At 39.5% G+C, this 27,745-nt stretch overlaps 1 protein-coding gene across 1 annotated transcript in view; it reads left to right on the top strand.

The window, feature by feature from the left end:
• The window catches only part of lamb2l (laminin, beta 2-like), a 79,486-nt gene that overhangs the window by 17,135 nt on the left and 34,606 nt on the right, over positions 1–27,745 (top strand). Inside the window, exons 2-3 of the mRNA XM_084721806.1 lie at positions 4,153–4,232; positions 20,352–20,521. Of these exons, the coding sequence (XP_084577932.1) occupies positions 4,175–4,232; positions 20,352–20,521 (228 nt within the window). The 5' untranslated portion in view covers positions 4,153–4,174. The remainder of the gene's footprint in view (positions 1–4,152; positions 4,233–20,351; positions 20,522–27,745) is intronic.

The raw sequence follows: 27,745 nt of genomic DNA, 5'->3' as shown, positions 1-27,745 counted from the left end.
TTCCTTTTCTCTCTCCTTTTTTCCAGCATTTTTTCTCCTTCTTCTTCCATCCTCCTCTCATGTCTCTTCCTCTTTTAAGTATCTCTAACCTTTCTCTCTCTCTCTCTCTCTCTCTCTCTCTTTCTGGCCTCCTCTCTGCCTCTCTCACCCTCCGCTCTCCCCCAGTGTCCAGAAGAAAGGGGTGGTGCATTCCAAAAGCCTGGAGACCATTCCCCTCTTTGAGCCAGTGGCCCACAGAGTGACAGAGGCATTAGAATAAGAATAGCTGTCCATTCACCCCAGTGCCCCAGTGACGAGCTGGAGGGAGTGAGGGAGGGTGAAGCGGAGGGAGCCAGAGGGAGGAGAGGAATGAAGGGGGGTCCCCGCACACACTCTGTGCTCCCATTGGCCGGCGGCGTTTCCCTCTGTTTTTACATCGCTGCCGTCAGTTGCGCTTTCAAGTTTGCTTTACACATTCTGGCGCACATACACACCACACATGTGCATGCACGCGTAAATATACACATTGGGGTCCAGGGCCTGCACACGTGCACACTCGGATACGGGAGCCTACACACACATATACACTGTCAGACGAAAGTTGGCCTGCAGAGACAGAGTGAGCTACTCTGACCACGCAGTGCAGAGGAGAGTGAGGTGACCTGTGGCTGTGTGAGTATGAAGCTACAATCAGTTATTGATCTTGAATATTACACTGGGATGCTTTTTTTTCTTAATCTTTGATTATTTGTAAAACACCAGCCAAAGCTCTTTCTATATCCTTTTGTTTTTAGTCTTGCAGTGAAGATTTTAGATTCAAATGTGACCTTGTGCTGTCACTGCCTCTGAAGGTGGCCTGTGGCTAAACTGTAAACTTGTTTAACTGTGTAGCTGTTAAAATGTAACAATAGTGTAGAAGTTTGACAGAGCAGCAGGTGGCTTTTCAGTTCCTGGGCAAATAGCTTGTGGAGTAATATGCTGTTAATTAGAAATGAATGAATATAAGAAGTCATTGTGATAATTGTAGCCTTTGATGATCATAATTGCTCTTCAGGTCTGCAGGCTTTTTTTCCATTAAGTCTACTGAAGGAAGGTCATTTATATTGTAATGTTCTTGTTTTAAGTGAGCGGCAGAGGTTTTACAAGCCTTTGCAGATCTCTCAGACACAGATTGGAGACAATGATTGCAACGAGGGGCTGCTCTGCGCCAGGGTTGTGGTGGTAAAAAAGGGTGGGTTTACCACCTTATCTTATCTCTACTATTCGCATGATTGCATGATTGGTGGAAGGGTGGCTACCCTCAAAAACCAACATTGGTTCAGACACAATTTATGTGTTCTTTCTTGTAGACAAAAAAAACAAAACAAATTAAAATGTACGTAAGTGTACGTAACTAAAGTCTTACCAATGGTAAAACAACCTTTTGTGTTTCTCAGCTGTATATATCTAATTATAACAAATTTAACTGCTGTGTAAGAAAATACAGACATAAGTATGATCAAATATGGGTGTTGGATAGTATTAATACATGTATTAACAGATCTGTTATGTTTTGAATTTGTCTTTCCATCACCTGAATCCTGGTTTCTGAAGCTGTCCTCCTCTTTTTCTTTAAATCTTGAATAAGTTGCACCTTTTCTTTCTCCATGTTTCTTTTATCCACTTTTGCATCCTGTGTTTTTCTCTCACTTGTGTTGTTTTGTAACATCTCAAGGAAGATCATGCTTTGCATAACATTGTTTGTGAAATCATGTAAGTCTCGACACGTTAATTTTTTTGGAAAAACAGCCTTGTTTTCAGCATTGTCACTGCATTTTTTAGCTAATCCAATGGATTTTTTTTGAGCTGGTTTATTTAGCATACACAGCATAGTCCCTCCCATTAACTTCTGTGGAGAACATGTGGAGGACTTTGGCGTATGCAATTTCTAAAGTCAGTGTTATTTGCAGGCAGATTTGATAGAACTGGTTGCTTGGTTCTTCATTTCTTCTGAAAATTTCAAATTGTTAACTGCCTGGTTTTCTTTGGACAGTGAAAATATTTTTTTGTATTTTCTTAGAAGTGAAAAAATGTTTTTGTCTGACTAGTGATGAAGCAAAAGGTTGAAGGTACTATCAGCACGCAGCAGCTGCTTTACACATGAAGTTGTGACAAGTTTATTCATTCTGTGGTATTTGAATCTGAATATCATGAAAACAAATAGCGTATTGTTATGGATGCAGTCAATGAGTTAATACACATGTAAATCCGTTGAACTGAGTGTTGAGATGCTGTGGGGTCCCTCCTCGCTGCTTCTGCCTTTGACAGTGTGAGCATGAGGCCACGTGGACCTCTCATTGCTAAGCTGAGTGTGAAAAATGCTTTCCAACAGAGACCTGCTTTAGATTACCAACATGGATTAGCGCGTGAGGTTAAGCTATTTGAGAAATTCTTTAAAATTGAAGACGTTTGATTTGTCATTTATCAGACAACAAAGCAGTTCTCTCTGATTTAAATGGCTTATTTGGGCCGCTAAGCAATCCTGGCTGTGAAGTCACTCTTTTCATTTATTTAGTCTTTCCTCTTGCCTTCCTGTAAACCCTTCTGCTTGTCTCAGAGGTCAGATCGGTTTATTGTGTGACATGAACAAAGTGTGTTCTTGCCTGTCAGTGTCTACACACTCACAAACACACACATAGACAGTGTTGTGTCCTATTCAGTGAGCAGATCTGTGTTTGCAGAACCTGAGTATACGAGAGGTCTTTTCTCTCTTCAGTGTCACAAAACAATCAAGACCCTTCAACCAAGAAAACGCTTGAACTACGACACTTCAGCAGCATTGTTGTAGTTTTTACCTCAACGCTGCTGTGTGTACTACAGGTTGTAAACAAACAATTCTAACAAGATCTGTAAAGGCTTTTACTTTTAAAGGGACAGTTCACCTCAAAAACAAAACTACCTGTGGTGCTATTTATCCATCTAGATGGTTCTGGCGTGAGTTTCAGAGTTTTGGAGGTATTGGCCATAGAGATGTCTGCCTTTTTTTCCAACATAATAGGCCAAAATGACACTCAGCTTGTGCTCAAAGCGCCACAAAAATAGGTAGGCTATCCCATGAGACTCATTTAGGCTGATACAGAGTTTAGTGGGGCACTGAACTGAAGAAAATGTGGAATGAATCATTGAATCTTAATGTTTAACAAAGTTAATCCAATTCTGAGTCAGGTGCAGCGCTAAAATTCTCATGCTGAAGTCCAGTCAAATTGTTTCCACTGAGTCTCAGCACCATAGACTGTATAAAACATAAACATGGTCTCTGTAACGTCACCAACAGGTTTCTCAAGAGCCATTGTGAAATGGCTACATTTGAAAAACTCAACAATGTGTCCTTTTGAACTGCATGCAAAATTTGGTGGCCAAAGTACATTTTTGGTGGCCCATATGTAAACTTCTGTTAAACAATGCACTGAAGGTAGTTAAATGCATCATAACACAGTGTTCCTTAAATGTAACAGTTGAGTTGTCCAATTTTCCCATGAAGTGTTTTTGGTTAAAAACAAGCCAGACTTCTCAGCTCGTTGAGGAAACCTTTGGCACACACCACAGTACATTCATGTTTTTATGTCGTTTCTTTCTATCTCTTTTAATTCAATCTACGAAATTTTCTTTGCTGTTTTGTTGTTTCATAGTTCATCTTTGCTGTCTCTGGTTATTCTATAAGGATTGTGTTAGTAGTTTCAGTATCCTTATTTACGCATAATTCAGTGGCATAATGTTTAACTAAGAGGTGTGAAGGAATTGGGATGTTTGTGGAACTGTCTGTAATGTTGTGTGGGCAAAGACTCACACTATGGGGATAAAACTTGGTGGCCATAGGGGACAACTTGCATGGAATATTTGGTGGCCACAAAGAAACTTTTTGTGGCCATGGGCCATGGTTCACGTTGAACCCTGTAAAGCACTAGGTTAATGAAACCGATCATTCTCAGTTTTTGAGACATTTACTGTCAATTTTGAGAAATGACTACACAAACAAACCATCTTGGATGAAACAGACACTGCCCACTCTGATGACCTGAACTCATTTTTCTTTTAGCACATAAATCAGGATATTTTACTAAATAATGCGTCTTAAAGATGTTTTATTATTTTTTTTTGATACACTCTCAAATGATTTGTGTCTGTTTGTTACAGCCAGAGAGACAGCCTGGTGTTCATGTGTCCAGGCATCCTGATGTCCATCATGGCTGTGTATCTGAGCCTCTTCATGCTGGGTGAGTAGAAGTCATGCATCAGTTTTGTCTGTTTCTGTTTAGAGGTGCTTTCACATCCCCAAAAGATGTTTGTTTGTTTGTTGTTTTGTCTCCTCCACCGCTGCCTTGTCTTTTGATGTGATAAAGTAGTAAAGAGAGACAAGTCTAAGCTCACTGGCAATTGAAAACCTGCCTGATGTCACAATCTCAGCATGATCAGGTGGAGACCAGCCTCATTTTCATCTCCATGTCTGACCTCAGCAGCGCAACATCTTCTTCAGAGCAGAACACCAAACCAAACCAAGACCTATGTCGAATGTCAAGTGACTTGCTCGCCAAATCATTGCAGCTTGCTACTATATTTTTTACTGAACCCAGCAAGAACAGGCGCTTTGATCATATATCTCCTTCAGCCCTGTCGCATGTGTTGTTGTTTTTGCCTCAGTAGACTCACAGCTAATAGAAATCCTCACAGACTCATACTTTCCCTGTACATTGTCATTAAGTCTAATCCATCATTATTTCATGCACACTAATCACAGGATTGAGCTGTGATCACAGATGTTTGTTCTGGATTGTGTTTTTGTCGTCAGGAACAGGAAGTGAAAGGTTTTAAGTGACAATTCTACACTCCTTTGCTGAGTTGATGCCGTCTTGCAGTCTAGTCAAGATGACGGGGTGGCCCTAAATGATAATAGTGACTATGTAATGCTTGATTTGCCACCAACAATACAGTAAACTACTTGTTTAGTGACATTTCAGCAATGTGGATGCTTTAATCCAAAACCTTAAGAAACCTCAGTAAACACATCCCTGCTGGCTTATTTTTCCCTATACAACACAATAACGCCTGTAAGTGATATATTGTAGCAGGGTATTTCTCAATAAAGTGCAATATGATCTCTATCAAATATTACTTGGCCTCCAAAACCGGGTGTGAGTGTTGAAGAATGGGAGCGAACCATGGAGTGCCTTTCTGTTTAAAAGCTGGACTGTCAGTGCTCTCTCTCACTTGAAGATAACAAGCAAGCTGCGTTTACATACAAAGTGAAGTAAGTTTTCAGTTGGCCACAGACAACCAATGGATGAGTCCCTGACTGACCATAAAGGTTGTTAATCAAATATCTGTCTGTGCGACAGTTCAGACGCATTGATTGAAGTTGGGGAATTCCCAGTTTTCAAGTCGAAACATTTTCAGTTCAAGTGGATGTGTCTCTGCCTCAGTTCATAGCACCATATTGCTTCATGTTGTATAATTTAACTGTTAAAACAAACTAAATATCAGGACTCACAGTTACCTTCTTGTCAAAAAAAGAATGAGTTTCTATCATCAGTGTAATTAGAAACATCAAAAATGCACATTTATACACAGGTGAGGTTCAAAGACCACTTGGTAAATAGGTGCAAATTGCTTAGATTTTGGTCTATGGTCCTCTTTCCTTGCTTTTTGTGCTTCTAGCCTGGATAAGTAGACTTCTGTCTTCATGACTGCATGTCTGCCCGGGGTCTTTTATTTTCAAAATTTGCCAAATTCTCTCTGCTATTTCTGTGCCTGACTTCCTGCTGCTTGGTCTGCTCTGTGTAAATTTATTCAACATGTAGACTTGGTGTATTTTTAAGGTGGAATAGAGTGGAGAGCCACTTCAGGGATGCGCTGAGGTGCTGCTGGTGGAATCATAAGCATTGTGTAGGATGGCAGCAATCAGCTCTGGCAGACATGGAACGCAATGCAGCCATGCCTGGTGAAGTCAAGCCATAAGAGAATGACTCTGTCAGCTGATTCTTTTACGGCTCTTCATTTTATGTGAAGGAGACAGACTTTCTAACCTGTCTATGGTCCTGAGCTTACAGCACTTGCACAAATTCTTTCACACTAATCAAATTTAATCATATATTTTCTGGCAATCAAAAACTTAAATTCAGTCTGAAGTGCCAGTCTCTTGGGACTGCCAATAAGTTGTGACTGTTTCACTCACAAGTCATCAAATTCCTATGTTTTGTCCTGCCCCATTGCTATTAGACTCACCAGATTTTCAAGTTACTTCAGCATAAACCTGTCTGTGTCAGGTACCATAAGATAAAGAGCAACAATGTCCACGTATGAAGGAGGTGGGATGGATAGATGGGTCAAACAAACACAGTACTTTCACCAACGAGACCTGGGTTTGTGTCTTGTGTGAAGCCAAAATGTTACATACATCATATGATAACCCATTATTTTTGGTGCCTAAATCTACTGAAATTGTGATCACTTCACAATCTTAACCTTGTTTTAAAGGGTACCACTTGCATCAGTATGAGATGTCATGAGGCATGACAAAAATGTCAGTTTTTGACAAGCTGCAGTGACGAGTTTATCCACACCTGCTTCCCAGTGTTGTCCTTTGTTGCACTGTCTATCAGCCTTCTACCACCAGATCAGCTCCATCCAACTCATGATGTTTCAGCTCCTGTGGTCATGCAAACCAGGGTTTTTTAGGTCAGCTCAGTGAGAACCTGGGGTATTTGTGGAATGTGTGGTAAATGATGGGCTACTGACAGCAGTGCTGGATCTGAGGCAGAACGGGCCCTTGCAGGGTTAATTGGTGACTGAGAGGCATTTTTGAAAAGGGCCACACACACACACACACACACACACACACACACACACACACACACACACACACACACACACACACACACACACACATCCACACATCCACGCACAAATAAAGAGCACAGCCACTGGTGAATGTGTTTTAGTATGTCTCTATGTCTGTGTTTCTCAGGAGCCACCCACACATTAAAACGGAATCTGATTAAGTATATTACACTTGCCTTTCCCAACTAGCATGGACACAGGTATCTGGGTCAGTCTCTATGTTAATTATTAACTGGAAAAAGACTGTATTCGTGTGTTGGGGGATGGAAGCTGCCAACTTCAGTAACTATGAGCTTGACTTGGCTTTTATCTTGCAATACATATTAATGAATGAATGAAAGAGTGAATGGATCGATGAAGGAATGAATGAATATCTAAGGTGAAAAAATTACATATGGCAGCCCCATTTGTAATCTTCTTCTTCTTCTTCTTCTTCTTCTTCTTCTTCTTCTTCTTCTTCTTCTTCTTCTTCTTCTCCACTTGCCTGTTCCCCTGGACAATTTTTAGCTACTGTGAATGACACTTCACATTAACAATCTTGCAGGCTTCCCTTATTGTGTAAGTATTTAATGTTAAAAAACATCAGGAAGTGTTGAGGTTTGTTGACAGTGGCTTTACTGCCAGATTAGGAGTTCAGGAGACAATGGGATTAATTCCGGTATGAAAACAAAAAAAGAAACTGAGCAGCAGAATGCTGGTGACATTCAGTGAAGTTTTAAATATGCTTAGGTTAAGCAGAACCACAGTGTTTAACTGTATTACATTTTATAGTTTGCACAGGGAACAGGCAGGCAGCAGCCTGTGCTGCTTCTCACCTTTCAACAAGCAAATGAACTTAGATAATAATGAGTTTCATCTTGGAAATATCTCAAAAATGTGAATCTCAGGATTTTAGTGGGTTCTAGTTGACCCTCTTAACTTACTGTATTTTATACACTGTTTCAGGCAGAATTTGATTATGTTAAAGTAAAATAAGAAAAATAAAACAAATAAGCTAAAGTGGTTTAAATGAATAACTGAAGTTGAAAGTAATAATGGTTTATACTTTAATCTGTTCCTAATTATTGATATAAAATAATGTAATAGTGATTCATCTTGTATGCTTTTTATAAAAGCTGGGTGATATTGATTACAGGATGTAATCAATATTAGATTAACTGATTAGTTAGAACTAGTTGAATGATTACAACCATGGTTAAGCAGAAAAGGACAACCTGTCCTCACTAGAAGAGCAAGAGCGTGTGAAGAAAGTCTATGTTTGGAGGAGGACGGGGTGGCTGGTTTGCTCAAATACAGAATTTTCATCCTGGAGAGCAAAGTTTGCGTCCCATGTGAAACCAAAAGTCTCAAAGGGCTTCACACATGAATGTTATCTTTTCTCTTACATATGTTCTTAGACGAAGCAGTATGAGGAAAATACAAAAATGCTATGTGGGATTCATGAAAAATGCACTGATAGCCAAGCCTGTTCTAACCCCCCTGAGTATGTTGATAAATTGCGTTTGATCTTAAATTGGATGCATGTGCAAGGAAGTTTGCAATTTGTATATTAAAATGCTCCGATAAAGCATATAAGGGCAGCATAGTTATGTGCGGCGTGCAAACCACAAAGCAACAAGCCACTGACATTTGACAGGTGATGTTAAACTCAGAAAAAAGAAGAAAAGAAATGAATGAAATAATACCAAAGGACAGCAAAAAGAAAAACGAAACTTTTAACTGACATAGAGGAGCTCTCTGGATCCTCATTATAGTGATTTTTAGAGCTGTCTCTGTCGTGGAGGTGCAGCAGGTGTAGACAAGTCGTGCCCCCTACCAACCTCCCCTTCTTCCTGGCCAGCAGCGTTCCAGATTCTCTGCATCACAAATTATTTGGAAGTTTAATGGATTTTTACCTTTTGAGAAAGGACAACAGATGTGGGGGTTGTGCCTTAATGCCCACATGAGTACAGTGGATTTAACTGGTCTACTGAACAGCGGTATGTAAACTGAATGAACTGTGGTATTAATTAATACAAAAGTATTGATGACTGCTGTTCAACTTGAACAGTTTAAGATCAGATCTGTTCATTTATACGATTCATGCATGAGGCCCAAAGTTTACTCCTAAAAATTTGAAGGTACTCAAGTAACATGTCACTTGACTTATGTAATGTAACATAGCATAATGTAGCGTATTGTAGAATAGTGTCATGCAACAAAATGTAACGTACTTATTTTAACCCAAACCATGACATTTTACTTACCATCATGTGACTTATGTAATGTCCAGTACACCAGTTGCTTGTGCTCTCTAAATGTCTTTTTTCTTTTTTATGTCTTTGGGCAAAAAGTGACAATCACAAAAAGAAACTGTTGTATTGCCAAGTAGGTTTTCACTTAAAAGGAATTTTCTGTGGCATATTGGTGCAACACTAAGCATAGTATTGAAAATATAGATTAAGATAAAGGAAAGCACTGTTGGATAAAACAGCATAAAAGTAGAGAATAGACAATAACACGAAAAAAAAACAAAAATGTAAAAGCAGTAGAAACAATATTTACACATGTGATTGTTATTCTGTTATTTAAATAGATGAACAAACTGCAGCAGGTTAATGGATTGGATTGCAATAGAGTGTGCAAGTTCACAGTATAATAACAATCGAGGATGTGTTGGAAAATAATGCCTATATCTTAAACAGAAACTCCAAAGTAGATCTCACAGTACTTAATGTGACAAAGAAGTACAGTGCAGAAACACCACTAATCCCAAAGATAGAGATGAAACAAAACAAAACCTGGCCATCTGGCTTGCCACTTGTTATCAACACTGATTGCTGGAAGTAAAAACCTTCAGTGTGCTGTGTTTACATTCCTGCCTCCTCCTGCACTGCTGTTGCACCAACAGAAATGTTGTGTAACTAATTCAGCATTTATTTAAGATGGGGAAGAATTGTGTACCATGTGTCTCCTTGAAGCCCTGCTGAAGGCCCTTCATTTTCTAGCCTTCATGCTGTTTGTGTGTACACATGCAGAATGGGTGTGTATTTGCATCACCTACGCCCACCACGCTGACACCTGGAATGTTTTCAGTAATGAATAACATTTTCCTCTCCGTCCCTGCATTCCTGCCATAGTACTGGATACAGGAGGAAGATGCCTCAGCGTGTTTACCTGCGTCTCTTCCCCTTTGTGTATCTGCCTTGTGTGCAAGTGTGTGTACTGCCACTCTAATCACACACTGGTAAACCAGCTGGCGTCAAACAACAACTGGCTTTATTTAAAGTCACACTCATGCAGCTCTGTGTTGCTTTCCTTTTGACGCTCGGTAGTAGAGCTGCACAATTAAACGCAAAATTGTCAAAATCGCAGTATGACCAAGTGCAGTATCCAATTCACAGAAACAGAATGCATTTTTTCGAAAAAGGAAAAATGTATATGAAAACTACATTATAATGAAGCACTGTTGTCCTGCAGAGATGTTCTGAGCAGCATGTTTGTTTGATATAGACCACAGAAAATGTCACATTATTACAATTTTAATATTTTTTTCAGTAATATAATTTGAATACAAAACAATTTCAGTCAAAATAATCGCAATATGATTTTTTTTTTTAACAAAATCATGCAGTTCTACTTGGTAGTCTTGCACAAAAATCTCAGAAGGCTGAACTCTTTTTGTGTCCATCAGGCACATTTGTTTCCCACCAGATTCACTGTTTTTAGATAGCTGGATTCTCAGTGTGGAAAAGTGGTTTTGAATCAAGGCTAATTGCCTGTCAAAGGAAACTTACCAGTACTTAACTTGTGGCTGCTAGTCCTGGCTGACAGTCATCGATCACTGAACCTTACCATTATAATTCCTTCCCCACAGAGTTGCTGTGAGGCAGGAGTTATTGGCGAAGTACCGTATTTGACATGTGGGAGAGAAAATAAAAAAAGAGCTTGTTGCTGCTGGTCATTGCACTAATGTTCCGTCTCTATGTCCTGGTTATTATCTTCATATTAAACCTGCCCAGGTAGGCAAACACAAGTTAGGTCAGCGTCTCTTTTCTTTGGGTTGCTGTTTATGTGTTTCTTTCAATTGTGCTTTTATTTTGCATGATAGTTTTCTTAGCTAAGCTTCTTCAGTATAGCTAATCAGCTAACTTCAAGCTTTTCAAGACTCAGAAGCTAAATTTGGTTGACAATGCCCATGCCTAGTGGGTGCGGTTACAATATAGCCCCTTTTCACTGGACAAAAAGTGTCGAACACCTACTTACATCAAGCTTTGGTCTTGACTGGGAAAGGGTACAGTTGGCATCCACTCCCAGGTCCAGTTACTACAGGTGTTCATTTGCTTCAACTCCAGTTGGCAGCGATGAAAACATGCGGGTGGGCATGCTTATTCTTGCGTCTTTTCCAGTAGGATGCTATGAAGGATTGTTGCCTCCATCAGTACCTTCTGTGACTCTTTGTCATCTCATCCACCAATTCCATCTGTCTCTATACTAAGTATTACTTTCTTTCCAGGCTTTGCACACCACAGTCGATCATATTCTCTCCTTTTCCCCATTATGCAAAGGTTTAATTTCTGTTAAAAATATATCATCCCTCACTGACTGCAAGACTTGCGGACTTGGCAAGAAAATGACAGATGATCAATGGGAGACAGTGTTTGACTTAGTACATACCTCTTCCCTTGTACTAGGCACAGCTTGATACAACTCAAACTTGTTTTTAGAGCATATCTGATCAAGGCAAGGCTGGCAAAAATGTCTTATTTCTAATGTAGACCCTTTGTTTGGTCTATATACTCATGCTCTGGTCCTGCCCCAAATCTTTTGGCACATTTTGGGTATTGATTATGTATTATGCATTGATTCTTTGTCTTTTGTCCTTGATCATTGTACTGTATTGTACAGTATGTACTCTATGATTGTTCATCGAGGTGTCCAAACAAGGGAAGTCCTTGTTTGGTCAGTCTTACTTGTGAAGAGTTGGACTTTAGGGGACAAGCAGGGATGGTTTGGAGGATTGGGATCGTTTGGGTGGTGAACCTTTAACAATTGTGTATACCTTCATACCCTCCTGTTATTTTACAGGGATATGCAGTATTATGCTGGTATTTGCGTGAAACTTGTAAAACGACTGAACTCAACTCTTCTCCAATGCAGACAGCACTCCCTCAACACAGGGAGAGTCGATCATCATATCAACACTATTTCCACAGTTGTGAAACAACACACACTCGAGAGCTTCGCGTTGGTCTGAGAAGCTGCAGCTTTTATTCTTTGATGAACTGAAACCTACACTATCTATTCACAGTGCGATCACTGTACATTTACTGACAGAATGACACCTTCTCTACTCACCTTGTCCTCTGCTTGGTGTGAATGGGACGACACCCAAAATACTCGCAAACAGAAGAAGAGGGGTTTTTCTTTTTTACTAGTTAGTCTAGTCCCCAATGTTTCTCCACACAACTGCACTGCCCTCTGGTGAGACTGACCTCTGGTGGCACGTGCTCCACACTACAATACGTCACCTCAATACAGAATCTCTGAATCAATTTAATAGAAAGAGGAGCGTCTGTATTTTTTGACAGTATTAGAAATCCTACCGTCAGGATTTCTTAATGCTCAGGTATACTGTAATACATGCATCCAAGCCTACTAGCGGTTTAATGGAAAAGCAATAAAAATTGCTAAACAAAATGTCCCAAAAGCTTACTCTTAAGTGCAACACAGCACATTTATACAATACATGAAAGGACTCAAGTACAAATACAATCATAAACAAAATCATGAATATGACGTCAATGTGTCATTGCATGCAAGTAAAACAATGCACTCATGTAAACACATTCTGACGTTCTCCATGCTAGTTGGGACACGTGAAAACCAAGTAAAGGATATGTCTCTTTTAGCCCACACAGAGAGGGGGATGAAAACTACCATCATGTCTCAGATGTCTCAAGTGTCTTTTGAAAAATGAGGCTCTTTCACATGTGAGTGTGTGCCTGATGATGACTTTGGCTTGTAATTATCAACACAAACACCGTTCTTTTCTGTTTCAGCACAGCCTGACAGAACGGAGAAAGCAATTAGACAGAGATGTTTTGTAAATGTCATGCATTATAGTAGCGACATTCCAGTCATGTGTGGTCTACATTTCACAACACAACCTCAGTCATTAATTAAAACTGAGGGTAAATTATGACTACTGAGGGTTACATACCGAGACAGAGTGTCGGGAGAGGCTGTTACTTCTATAACGCTCTTCTTCAGTCAGTGCATACCTGGATGATAAAATGTGATGATATGTAACCAGGGTTGCACAGAAAATGAGAGCTGAAATGAAATACTGCTTAAAAACAAGGGGAAATTTAGAGCCACAAACCAAATCAAAATTAAATTACTCAAGTGGTAACCTGCTGAGGTTGATGGTTCTGGGAGATTGTGGAGCCCAGAAACCTGAAAGTTACCACAGCAAACACTGTTGTTGAACGTGGTGTTTGTAGAGCAGCATTCGTTGGGGGGGGGGGGGTTGAGGGGCTCCTCGTGAAGTTCAGCTTTGAGTGTGTTTAGCCCCAGGTTCTTATGACCGCACTATAGGGTCAGCTCTTCAACCTCCTGTCAGACGACATTATCTTTCTTGCAACTGATTGACTGTTTTTACAACTTTGTAGTTGCAAATAAGGCTGTTGTGATACCAAAATGTTAATCTTTGATACAATACTAGTCTGAAAAAGCAGTACTCAGTACCTCTTTCAATACCATGGCAAAACAAAAAAGTCCTTGCTACAGAAATTTGGATTTTTTTTCCCTTTCTGTAAAATTAACAACCTGCCCACTGTGCTGGTACAGAAAAAGTCACTGAACGTTTGTCACTGAACAAATTTCGGGCAGGACAATAAAGACCGAACAGAACCGACGTCTTGAATAAACACTTCTTCCTCTTCTCTATAACTTTAGTTCAATACCTTTCTTACTATTGAATGTAATATTGAAAATGTATTGAAGTACTAATACTTTTGACAACTTTAGTCGCAAAGACAAAAGCATGCACCATATTGAGATTGAGAAACTTTGATGTAAACTTCCAGTATTGGGGTCACTGTTGGGAAAGATTTTTGTAAAGATTTAGAGAATGAAGTCAAAATATTTTGAGAAATAATAATATATAAATAATATTCATGTCTACAATAACCAGTCCATTCTCATTCCCAGGTTGTCACATACTAACATTTTGTCATTCTTCCTGGCATCATGTATGGACGCACAAGGTGCGTAGTGACTGTATGAGGCTTTCAAGTAACTTCAGTGTAAACCCAGCTGCATCAGGTGAAGCACTGTAGTGTAGAGAGTGAGATAGTCTGTGTGTGGAGGAGATTTGGTGGATGGATGGGTCAAACAGTTCTTTCACCCAGGAGGCTGGGATTCGTGTCCCGTGTGAAACCGAAAGTCAGCGTTGCCTGTGGTTTGAATGAATGAGAATTGATTCCACTGCAGTGCTGCATCACATTTCGGCTACACCACGTCTGCTGTAGCTGATCACAGCCATTCTTTTGATTCCACCAGTAGTGCTGCAATGTGTGTCAGAAGTGTCTCACCTCTCTGCTTCAAGTACGGGCCAATAGGGATTTTTGGCAAATGCCACATCAATCTGAACAGAGCAGATCAAGCGGGCAGGAATTCAGACGAAGAAAAACCATGATGAACTGCAAAAAAAAACCCATTTAACTACGTAGCCTACTTACCTATGGTATAAGCACAAAAGGAAGGAAAAGAGGACCAAATCAACAAAATCTGAGCAAGTAAACAAAATTAGGGGCAAAATGCTCTGGTGCTGAAATGCTTCAGAAATGCTGCTGGTGGGACATGTGGCTGTGTGGGGGATGGATCAAAACTGTGGCACAGGTGTGCAGTGCCCAGTTAAATGACTCACATCATGTCATGTGACGTATGGAAAGTATGGTTCTTATATTAACTCAAAGTATGATCTTTTCCTAAACCCAACCAAGTAGTTTTGGTGCCTAAACCTGCCTGCACACTACGAGTATGTTGAAGTGCATTCATGTCAGTCTGTACCAGGAAGTTGTGAAACTAAAACCTCATTGCTGCACTGCACTTCAAAGACTTGGGGAGGGAACCTGAATGAATCTTAATATAGTTTCTCACTGCCAGCAAGGCACGAAATTTTCCATGTATTCTATGGTGCCTCATCTCAGGCAGGTTATTTGACCAGTGAGTGAACCCATTGTGTAAATTCATACCTGTAAAGTGAGGTCAGGTGAAACCCAGTTACAGCTCTGAGTCAGTTTATCATGTTTCTGTACTCTTGAAGGGGTGGGACCACTTGGTGTTACTTTCAGCTTTAAGAAAGACAAATATGGACTTATTATTAGTTTTTCTGCTTCTCCTAAAATGCATTTATTAAGGAAATGCATTTATTTTTGTGTATGTACATTGTACCCTTGAGTTTCAGTGTTGCAGCTCTGCCTTGTGTTTTATGTTTGGCCAGGGTGTGTTTGATCTTTATCTGAGGTTCACAGGTTTGCCTTTCAACCCATTTATGTGCAGATCTGCATGTACACACTAAACATGTGTGCAGCTGTCTGTACAGTATGTGTAAATATTTATCTCATTTTACTGTGATCCTTCTAGTATAGTCATGCAGTGGGATAACATTATAGGCTGATTGTGTGGTGTATTTTTATCAGCAGACTTGCTAACAGTGCCAGTGAGGCATTGTTAATGCTTCACAGGAATTCAGAAAATCTGCCTCTGTTAAATCTTTTACTTGAACTGGAGCCAAGACATTTATACACACATAGACACACACAGTGTGTGTGTGTGTGTACAGGAGGACTGGAGGGGTCATTAAGCTTTTTCAGTCTCAGAGAGCCTGTATCACAAAATTTTACATACATTCATTTTTAGTAAAATCTGTCCACAGGTTTTCAGTTTTTGATTTCTAAGTGCAGTTTTATATATAATGTAGGGATAAAACAATAATCAGTAAACCAATAAACTGTGATAAAATGTATGACAATTAGTATTATCATTTCCAAAATTTATTTATCATAATAGTTTCATCACCATGCCTTGAAAAACTCACAGTAAATACTGTTCACTATCATCCAAAGTTATCAAGTCTCCCAGATGCAGGTGCGGCAGCAGTGTGGGTTTGTTTTCATCAGTGAAAACACTGACATCATGAAGGACATATTAAGATTTTGAATAGGGGGAATGCGATCTTGTGGGATTCTGCGGGACGTGATTTCACATGATGTCATGTGGAAGTGGATGTAAACAAACTGGAAACTGACAGGGTACAACAGTTTGCTTCAGTAAAACTTTGCAGTGTGAAAACAAACGCAGAAGAAAATGTTTGAGGAGACACATCAACACAGGTTTATGATCAGTGCATCTCTATGGTAAACTGAATATCTCTGGGTTGTGAACAAAACATGACACTTGAGGACGTCATCAGAAATACTGATAGACACTTTAACCATTGTCTGACATTTCATGGACCAAACAGCTGATTAATTAATAGTGGGAAATAATCAACAGATTGCTTGACAGTGAAAATAATCATTTGTTGCAGCCCTAATATGGACAGTTGTACAATGGTATCCTTGTCACCACTCTATATGAGAGGAGAACTGACTGTAACACATTTCATTTGTTTAATAATATGATTTGCAAAACTGGGTCATTTTTATCTGTTTAAATTTAAAATGCTTACAAAAGTCAAAATGTTGGTAATAAAATTCTGGAAAAAACAAAATACAAAAATCACACCTCATTCTGCTGGTTTCAGGTGTTTTGTCAAATACTTTGGTGATGTTTGATCTCATCACGATTTGAAACACTTCATATCATCCATCTGCAGAATGACTCTGCAGCGAGCGATGCTGCTTGGACATAAAATCATCTATGTAGCCTTGAGAGAGTTAGTTTGACACCAGTCATACCAGCTGTGATGCACTGGGCATCATTTTTGTGTAAAACTTTTGGAACAGCAGTAGAGCTGCAAACATTAATCAATTATTAATTGACTAATAAATTAATCACCAGCTATTTTGACATTTAATTAATGGTTTTAATATTTTTTTAAGAAGAAAAATATCCAGATTCTCTGATTTCAGCTTCTCAGAATCAGGCTTGAGGAGTAGCACATTACATGTAATGGGATTACGTAATATGGATACAAAAAAACATAACTATTCCATTACAGTTACAGATAAAAAAAATCCAATCGTGATTACAGATACATTTAGATACATTTATTAGTAGGATTACTTTTTTACATTTTAAAATAAAGAACAGTATCCTACCATGCACAGTGCAGCCACACATTAAGTTACTAACTACATTTTTAACAGGCAATTAACAACTGTATGGGAACATTTTTAAAGTAACCAGTACTTTCTTGTTTAATTACTCCTCTCTGAGATTTGTCTTTTGAATGTCTTTTGGTTGTGGACAAAGCAAGACATTTGAGGACGTCATGTTGGGCTTTTGGAAACACATTTATCACCACTTTCTGACATTTTATGGACCAAACAGCTAATCGATTAATCAAGAAAATTATTGACGGATTAGTTGTAGCCCTAAACACCAGACTGAGCAGCAGAACATGGCATGCACGGGTAAATGTCACTTGATAAAGTGAAGAATAATGTGAGCTCTGTCATTAATGGTATTAAGTGTGTATTATAGCCTTTATGAGGAAACAATAGCAGCTTTCCTAACAGTGCAGATGTTACAGTCATCTGTGTGATGAGGATGTGCATTTTTTAAAGAGGATGCTTGTGATTCCATCCAAAACTGTCCAAGTATTTCCCATCATGCCTCAACATGTTGCTGCCCTGTTGTTTTCTGAACAGGATGAAAGGCCCTCCGATATCTCTCAACATCTCTCATCCCATATCACTCTGGAGCGTCTGCTGTATCTTCCTGCTTCCTGACATATTTATCTCCGTCCATCTCCATATTCCTCTCATAAAGACCTTCAGTATGTGACTGTAGAACATTTCTCTCTGGATGGCGTCGTGTTCATTTGAATGCTGTATATCACAGGCTCTGGTTACTTTTTAAGCTCTGTTGGATTCCCTTTCTGGGCCTCTCAATTTTGTTCGTGTAAAATTAGTCTGTCCACATAGTTTTTCAGTTTTGCTTTACCATAATTTATCTCATTGTCTTCCTCTCCCCGCTTTTACTCTCGCTGTCTCTCCCTCATAACCCTGATGAGGCCTGTTGTTCAGAGTCAGTGATGCAGAGAGAGCGTTTACATGGCTGAGGGAGAGAGTTTGAGTGAACAGGACCAGAACATTTTAGATGGTTGTTGTCAGTGTGCTTCTTCTTAGACACCTTCTGTAAGTCCATTAAGGCAATTACTTTCTGGGATGTCAGGCAGTGTCTGAAAAGTTAAAGCACAACATTGATGTTACTGTTTATTATCCACCAAGCTTTGTGTAGCCAGCCATGCTCTCTATCAGGGAGCCAAAGATTTAAATTTAGACTGGAGCTGGCGAGTGAACAAATTAAGATACCATGGCACAAACACGCCAATATACTGACAAATATACCCTGTAATGATATGATAAATCTGCAATAAGCTGATATTGGTTGATACTTTTACTTGGCTGATATATCAGCCAAGAACAATTTTACACCTTTGTCATTTCATTCTATTTGGCTGTGCCAGATGGCTCTTGTTACATAGTGGCAAAGCTGAGGAAATGCACTTAATGGCACAGCTCGCTCTAAAATCATTTTTCACCAGGCCTGTATTGCAGGGTTGTAGAGATATCAGCTGTAGAGATGTCTGCCTTCTCTCCAATATAATGGGACTAATAATGGGGAAAAAAGAGACTTGAAAAATTCAAAACCAGCGTGTCTTTCCAAAAATCATGACCTTTTACTCAAGATAATTCACACACCTTGTTGAGAGCAGTTTCATGTTGGAACTACTAAAAATCTATACGGATAAATGGCACTACAGGCGTGAGATTGTTGGAATGAAGGTACCTTACCAGGAAAAATTGTGTGTCCTCAGCATGTTACTAGTTCACAGCTAATAACTTTAATTGACTTTGGGCTCCTCCAGGCCAGGAGGATGATAGCCCTATCTTGGAGAAAAATGGATATACCTTTGAGAGGCATGTGGGTGAGGGAGATGGTACTTTATGTTGTATTAGAAAAACTGACTTACATAACCAGAGGAAGGGCAGGAGAATTTGAAAAAATATGGGAACCTTTATTGGAATTTCTGAGACACTGGGGTACATCATCATTATGAAATAGTTGTGTGTGGAGTGTATTTATGTTGTTATCATCTTTCATTTTGTCCTTTTCTATTTAAAACCGTTATGTTTTGTTTTATTTTGTCTGTTTTGTTGTTATTTAGTAATTTCTCTGTCTTTAAATGTGTGTGTTTGTACGCGTGAAATATGTGGGAAAAAAACAATAAAAATGTTAAAAAAATAGCACTACAGGCCATGGTAAAAATATGTATTTTGTGGTGAACTGTCCCTTTAAATGTAGTTTAGCAGATGAGCATCAAGCAAGTCAAGTAAAGTCAAGTCATTTTTATTTATACAAATCATAAGTTATTTCAGAGCATTTTATTATACAGAGCAGGTTTAAACTTTACTCTTTCTAATATCATTTATAGAGACACAAGTCCCACCATGAGCAGGCACTAAGGCAACAGTGGTGAGGAAAAACTATCTTTTAAGAGGCAGAAACCTAGAGCAAAACCGGGCTCTAGGTTGGGAGACCATAACAGAGAGAGACCAGTTAAGTTGAGAGAGTGTCGACACGTTGTTTATTAAGCTGGAAATATACTTGCTTTTAACTACGCGTTCACATATGCACCCCTACGCATCCCTGCGCATCCCTACACTTCATGGCTGCCTCGCGTATCCTGCGTCCATTTTGGAGCGATGGTTGTGCACGTCCTCAGAAATTAATGCGACGCATACGCGAACGCAAACGCATGGTTAAACAGCAAGTATATCTCCAGCCTTAGTCTGTATCGTTTATCAAGCAGCTGGTACATGAGGCATTTTGTTTGCCTGCCACTCAGAACTGTTGATACAAGGGATGTGCTATATAGTATTGTTAACAATAGATCTTTAATTATTTGTTTTTTTCTTGATAAAAAAATCCACATCATTATAATGGCAAGTTTACAACTGGTTGATATAATGACGTCACACCGTTACAGCTCCACAGTGTAGGAGTTAGTTCCAAAAAGTGCAGCTCCTTCAGTAGTGTGGAAGTGGTTTTGTTAAAAAAGATCCCACTGTCCCACAACAGTTTTACTCTTATGATTTTACTTTTAGGAAAAAATGTCAAGTACACTTCTTATGAAGTGAAGTAAAGTGAAATTTTGTTAGAAACAAATTAAGGTGTCAGCCCCCCAACATATGCACTTTCACACCATTGAGTAGAACAATTATTCACTTTTCTAATAATTTGTTGTCCTTTGTGTTTACCCTCCATCCCTCCACTTCCAGCTCTCAGTGTGTTTGGACAGGAGCTCCCATCAGGCCCTCATGGCTGCACGGAGGGAAGCTGTTACCCTGCGACAGGAAACCTTCTGATTGGACGGGCTGTCAACCTGTCCGCCACCTCTACTTGCGGCCTGGACAGGCCAGAGCACTACTGCATTGTCAGCCATCTGCAGGTCAGAACACATAAGTGTGTATTACAAAGAATTTTCCATTCATACTAATCATAGATGTTATTTTTGTCTTTCCTCCTCCCTGCCCTGTATCACATAATGTGTTGTAATTCACATTAGTTGCTCCACAGTTGCCACTTTCAGCCACTGCACAAAATAGCAACCAATTTTCACCTCTTATAAAATGTCCGCATGTTCCCACAATTTGACTCACCCACCTGCCTGCTCCATCTTTCAGCACTCTGCCACAAAACCCTTCACAATACATAGTACCTTGTAGTCAAAGCAAGGAAAAAGGGGACAGCTTGTTTGTTCTCCCTTTCATGCAGTCATTTATCTTCATCCTTCAGTGCCGATCATCCATCTTCATTTGTTCATCTGTCTGTTTGTTTGTAGCTCGGTTTCCATGAGCAAGACACCCCGACGTGGCCTTTCAGTATCAGGCCCCAGGTGTAAACACACAAGTCAGCCACGCCTTAGTCACACACGCAGTCCCTCCATCTCTTGCTGTCCCCTGTCTCTCACTGGTCTTTGGCCACTGACACCAGTGACAGCCAATCAGAGTTAGACATCCAGAAGCACACTTGATGAGAGCTCTAGTTTTTAAAGGGATTTCTTTTCATTTTTTTAATCCCAGTTATCACTGTCTGTTATTCTTAAAGGGAGAGTACACTGCAGTATCAAAAATATAAACTATTTTGGTGTGAGTTGCCAAGTTTTGGAGATAACATCTCAGGAATATAATTGGACTAAAGGCACATGGCTTGTGATGCTCAAACTGCCACAGCAGATATCTCCAAAACTCAACAACTCAAACCAAAATAATCTAGATGAATGAATAGCTCTACAGGAAAGAGGAGGGAAAATATGTCTTTTTGATTTTAGGGTGAGTTGTTCCTTTAAATGTAGTTCACAGTAGGGATGCAAACAAATAGAAATGCATGTGTGAATTGATACAATACTCTGTACAGATTAGAGCTAGAACGATTAATCTGTTATTAATCGATTATTTAATTACTTGCCAACAATTTTGATTTATTGGTTTGAGTCATTTTTCTGGAAAAAAGCTTAAATGTACATATTTTCTGGTTTCTTTACTCCTTTCTGACAGTAAACTGAATAGTTTTGGGTAGTGGACAAAACAAAACATTTGAGGATGTCATATTAGACAAGAAACACTTTTTTTTCACCATTTTCTGACGTTTTACAACAAACAACTATTAATCGAGAAAATAACTGACTGATAATCGACTGTGAAAACAATCATTAGTTGCAGCCCTAGAACAGATACAAACATTGCTCAAGTTTTGGTAGTAATATGTGTTTTGTTCTGTTTTTTTGTCACTGACTGATACAATCTGCCACAAACGTCACACCACGTCTTCAGAGTCATATCTCGGTCAAATCAGACACTGCTGTAATCCACTGAACTCACTCTTTACAGTCATGTCAGGATTACCAAGGTTCATAAAAACAACAAATATTCATGAATGTTTTGTAAAATCATTTAAAAATATGGTCATTATAACTTCTGATCTTGGCTGCTCACAGTCATCAGATTCAGACCTTTCTTTTGTATGAGAAGTCAGTTTATTTATTTATTTATTTATTTAACAGGGACAGTGCACAGCTACTTAGCTGCACCAGAGTTAGCCACAAGCTAATTTTCATCTGTAGTCCCTGGGCAGGAAACAGAGAATAATTTCTCTGCTAAAAGACACTATTATATAAAAACACAATTACAAAACAAAACATATTCATAACACAACGGTTTCAGTAATAACAATAGCAGGACAACACAACATCAAGTCATCGCAACAATAACAACAGCAACAACAATACAACTACAACACTAAGACACCACAACAACAACATTAATACTACAACATCAAAATCTAACAAGAAATTTGGTGATTGGTGTTTGTGTACTGTGAATAGCTGGAAAATATAGCAGAATGACTCGTGACGCAGTGTTTCCAAAATGAAAACAAATTGGCTGAAGGCATAAAAACACAGAGGTGTACAAGTTGTGATGTATTTTGTGCTGTGAGTGTGTTCAAGAGTGGTATTTTTATCTCATGATTCATTATTGAAGTCCGGCTCTCCAAAACTTGCCTGACTTGACAGTATATGGAAAAATAACAATCTGAAGTTAGGCACCGTTCTTTTTTTTTTTTTTTTTCTTATAAGCCACTTATAAGTTTACAACAACTGCTGGTGGTGTTGCACCTTCAAAGGGTCATAGTTGAACCATAAGTTGCTGTTCTGTCCCTTTTTTGGGTTGATATGGTACATATAAGGTCCAAACTTAGAAGGGGTCCATGTCTGTACCATTTTCCAGCATTGGGCTGATGAACGATGCCATTGTCCATCATGGGGCTGCCATTGTCGATGGTGTCTAAAAAAGAACCCAAGATTTGCAAAACTCTCTCAAGTGCTTCTCATGGTTTGGGTTAAAATGATCACTCTTGAGAGATCTTTCGCAGGTCTGGAGTTCCCTTATAGACACTGTGTCTGCTGTTGCCTGCTGACATTGACATCATGGATGATTGGAGGGGCCCTCAGAAACTGATGAAGATATCTCTCTTAATGGTGGTATTGACATACTTTTACAAATTTTACAAAGTAGTTAGACGTTGGCTGTGACAGTAGCCAGATGTAGATTATGAGAAAAAAACAAACCACCTCTGCCACATATAATTGATCACGTACTGTGTATATGTATAAAAAATGAATTCATAGTTTTTTAAAGGTATTCAAGATTTTCAGGAACAAAGTCCTTTCTATTAATATTCTTGATCGACTTCTGGCAACCAGCGACACAAGCTCGCCTAGTACACTTTGTGTGACAGCTAGCATTCAAGCACGCACACACTGTAGGGAGATGCCATGCCAGCAATAGCATCTTGTCTACTTCCAGTAATTTGCCAGATTCGTGTATAAAGAGGAGGAAAAACAGTTAAACACAGAGAATTAGGCAATTATTTCAAACAACTTCCACCAAAAATCCAAACACAGATATATTTGTGAAATAAACAGACAGTAGCGTTGGGTCATACCCCTAGTTGACGCCTGTGTGATGCAAGGCAACATGCTGTCACAGTCTACTTCCTGTCTACAATATGCAGGTCTTGTTTATCTCTCTTACTCTGATTGACATAAATCCTGACATGTTAAACTTCATGTTGACATTCAGTTCTCCTGCATCCGCTCACTGCATGTGCTTCCATGCATCTGCATGTATGTGCCTGTGCTTCCATGACCTGGGGGCAGGAATATACAACAGTGTCAGCTTCCAGGTGATTGACATCCTCTGATTGGTGAGAGGCCCCCAACCACAATAAGGGGCGGGATATGGTGACAACCTGTACCATAAATCCAGGTGCTGGTCTGTTAGAGGCCCTCACCAAGCACTTGTCTCACTGCCTTTAAAAGTCCAGTAGTCCATCAATCATTTGTGTTTGACATCCTCCGAGGTTGTTGTTTTTTTGGTTCCTTGTGAGATCGGATTGCATAGTTTTTAGTTGTATCCCAGGAGCAGCAGTGCATTTAGGGAGCTGCAGCCAAGCCATTTGTGTTGAAGGTATTTAAAGGGGCACTTGAGTGGAACTACAGTTGTCACTTCAGACGTGCTAACACAACAAGGAAAGTGAAAAAGGATATTGAGAATCAGAGAATGGCAACTGAAGAAAAAGAAAAGGCTAATGCAGAAAAAGTCAAAAAACACAAGTGAACTCCTCTATTAACAGCTGGGAAATATCAGTTTCCGAGATGTAATTTAGGTGTAAAGAAGACTGAATGGGGGTGGTGGGCTGTACTTTTCTTTTAAAAGCCACCATCGTAGTGTGACAAAGACGTGTTTTCAAATCAACATCAGACTTACATCAGTGTATTGTTGGAGCAGAAAGCCGTATAGTTGAGCTGACCAGGCTTGACTAATGGGAGATAAATAAGAGCTGAGAGGAGGGAGGGTCTTAAAGCCACACAAGTTTAGACTGAGCACCAACTGAAGCTTTACAGTGTCTTTGAAAGAGAAGATGTGTGTTAATTCATTTGTAGGAATATTAAAACTAGGATTTTTCTGAATTAAAGTTAAATGCATTTAAAAAGTCTTTTGTACTCTTGGACCTTAAAGGGATAGTTGGGATTTTTTGTTGTTTTTTAAGTACTTTATCAGTGTATTATGTACAGTAGATGGCAGATGACATTTCCCCAGTTTGAAGAAGTAGCAGGAACAGTGCAGGAAACTAAGCAACGTACTGCTGTGCTCAGGGTCACAGCAAAACATATTTTAGATGCCTAAATAAAAAATCAATATCAGTTTAAGTGTACACTACATTTTGAATATTTTATTGCTTTACCTTGCTATTAGAGAGCCTTTTCTGTTGGGAAACCACCACTATAGCTAGTATTGCTCTATCCAAACTGACCAGACTTCTTTGGCAAGAACAGTCATTTTAATTTGCAGAACATGGGAGTTGCTGGTCTATTGCTGCCTAAATCGGTCAGTTTGTTTGTGTTATTGTGTGATTTAAGTGTTTTAAAAGGTTAGCTCAGATTTACTAAAGTCACACAATGACACAAACAAACTAACAGATATTTGGCTTACTTAACAGTGGTTTCCCAGTGGAAAAGGCTGTCTGACGGCAAAGTAAAGCGATGAAAATATTCTAAATATAGCGTACTCTTAGGGTGGGTTCACACCTAAAGGTCCAGTTCCTCAATCAAACTAAAATAAGGATAATGCATTGTTTAATTTTTCCCAACTGGTCCAGTTTGCGTTCACAAAGGCAAAACTCAGTCCAACTTGGTCATGTAGTCGGTAGGTAATAAGACAACAAATGGCCCAGTTTCTACCTGGATATTGTACATCATGGAGTTGGATATTGTCCATTGATGGTGACATTGATCTGGAGTGCATATCAGCAGACTTTAGAGGGCAGTACAGATGAACGTCTTGTAAGACAGCGAGCAGTAAATCATTTAAAAATTCAATAATAATGCAGACATTATATTGCTGTGAGTCCAGGTTTGTTGTCTTCCAATGTACATTTTGGTAGCAAATGCTCTACTAGTTTATCAAAACAGGAAGAAGATACCAATAAAATGAGAGTGGCCCGAGACCACCCCTTTGAGGCGGACCAGAGAGTGGTCGTTTGGTTCACAGCAGAGTTCGAGTCCAGTGTTCCAGTGAGGGCAAATGCTCCAGGGTTTAGTTCAACTGGACTAAACAAGACTGGTGAGAGCCCAATGCTCCAAATGCAATTTTGCATTCCGGTAACATTATCTTAACAAATGGATGCCTTTACACATGCTTAAAAATGGCATGTGTGCACAAACTTTCAGACATATATTTCCTCTCTATTCTATATTTCCATTTGTGGAAACAAACTAGTAGCAGCTGATTTCATATTGCTAACTCAATCTATTACTCTGGCGTCAACACTTCACAGTCCACACTTTCCAGCCACAGCAACCTCAAAGAGTCAAAACTCAAATTAAACTTGATTCTTTGAAAGGACGGTTTCAAAATTCAGCTTCATATGTGCAGGATAATTTTAAAGGCTCGCATCGGTGCTATGTGCAGTTTTCAGGGACTCTGTTAACTTTGGCCTAACATCTTATTTAACATGTTATTTTCTTATGACACCAGCTTGCTGAGCAGGTAAATGCAGTTTACTTTATTTATAGTAGTATTGTATTTATTACTTTTACAAGCAGTACAGCAATGAAGCTGTTGAAATAAAACTAAGAAAGTCTGACTGATGATGTGCATGTTTTTGGAAGTATGACTCATAAAGTACACTCTCTAGAAGTTGATGATTAAACTTCTGGTTTAGTGTTAAAAAAGATAAAAAAAAAAAAGATAAAAAAATAAGAAAAAAAGTATTTTTACAGTATCAAATGTGGAAATAAGTGTCTAGTCCCAGCCCTCTTATACACTGGCTATGAGTAAGTACCTCATACAACCCCACTATAAAAAACATCTCTTTAAAAGATATAAAGCTGCAGTGAATACTCAGTTCTGCTACAGAAAGGCTCTTTTGCATAAGGATGCATGAGCTAGGGAAAGGAATGCTCTTTTCAGCAGCCGGGCTGTGAGATGAGAGTTTGGTCGATTTATGCTGGGATTAGGGAGGGTAGGTGAAGAAGGCAAGCATGCATGTAAAAAACACACACCGGCTGACGCGTACACATGTGGTAATGGGCGTGTGTGCATGTGGTCACGCACATCCACACACATCCCCAAACTCACACCGCGTCCAGCACGCTTTAGGCATTCCTTTTCAATTCTCAGCCGAGTCTCTTTAACAGCCGTGTTGTTGTTAGCAGCTTAATCACCCTTGACAACAACCTAATTAAGAAACGCTGCCCTGGAATCCACTGTTTCTCTTTCGCAACGTACCCTCATCTGCCTGGTTACCCCCCCGCTCCCCTCTTCATGGCCCCCACTCCAACGCACCCCTTTTTACCCTCTCTCAGCATCTCCCTCGCTCTCTGCCGGCCCCCTTCTTTGTCCCTCGCCCCCGCTGAGCAGTTTGAGACCCCTCTCCACTGCAGACCCACTTCTTCTCTCACCTGCACCTTCCTTTCTCTAACCACCCTTTCTGACTTTTCTAGTACACTCCTTCATTCAAGCCCTTGCTCTTGGCCTTGGTCCCCACATTTTTGTATCTTTCCCATGCCCTCTGACTCTGAGCTCTTCCTTCTCTTCTTCCGCCTCGTGAGTGCTAGCTTTTCACCAGCTAACGGCATTTTTTCTTCATTCTTCATTCATCTTCCTCTTTCTTTTATGTCATTGCCTCATCATCCCCTTTTTGAACTTCTCTCATAATCCTCATCTTTAATCATTGATGCTGCGGTTGTTGTGCAATGCTTCCTACTTGAGTTGTTGAATATTTATTTTCTACTATTATAAATTACTTTAATTTTTTTAAATTACTGGAATTTCGTCTAAGATTATAGGTTGTGGAGCAAAAGAAAGCATCCTAGTTTGAAGCAAGGTTGGCCATCTTCACCATGAAAAATTGCAATGGATGATGATATCGTTCTTTAGAGTGCAAATTACAACGGAACACACTAACAGCGACCTGCAAAAGGAAAAGAAACACAGCTGCCACTAATGTATGAGTCATGGGCTCACATAACTGATTTAATAAGAATAAAAAATTTGGGAGACGAAACAGTGCAATGACCAACAACAACAGCTTCGTTGAATTTTCTTTT

Source organism: Lutjanus erythropterus, chromosome 6, assembly GCF_056507025.1.
Source record: "Lutjanus erythropterus isolate fLutEry1 chromosome 6, fLutEry1.hap2, whole genome shotgun sequence".
Taxonomy (NCBI): domain Eukaryota; kingdom Metazoa; phylum Chordata; class Actinopteri; order Lutjaniformes; family Lutjanidae; genus Lutjanus; species Lutjanus erythropterus.
Note: the sequence above shows the minus strand (reverse complement) of the source record. Positions and strands in the feature narration are given on the sequence as shown.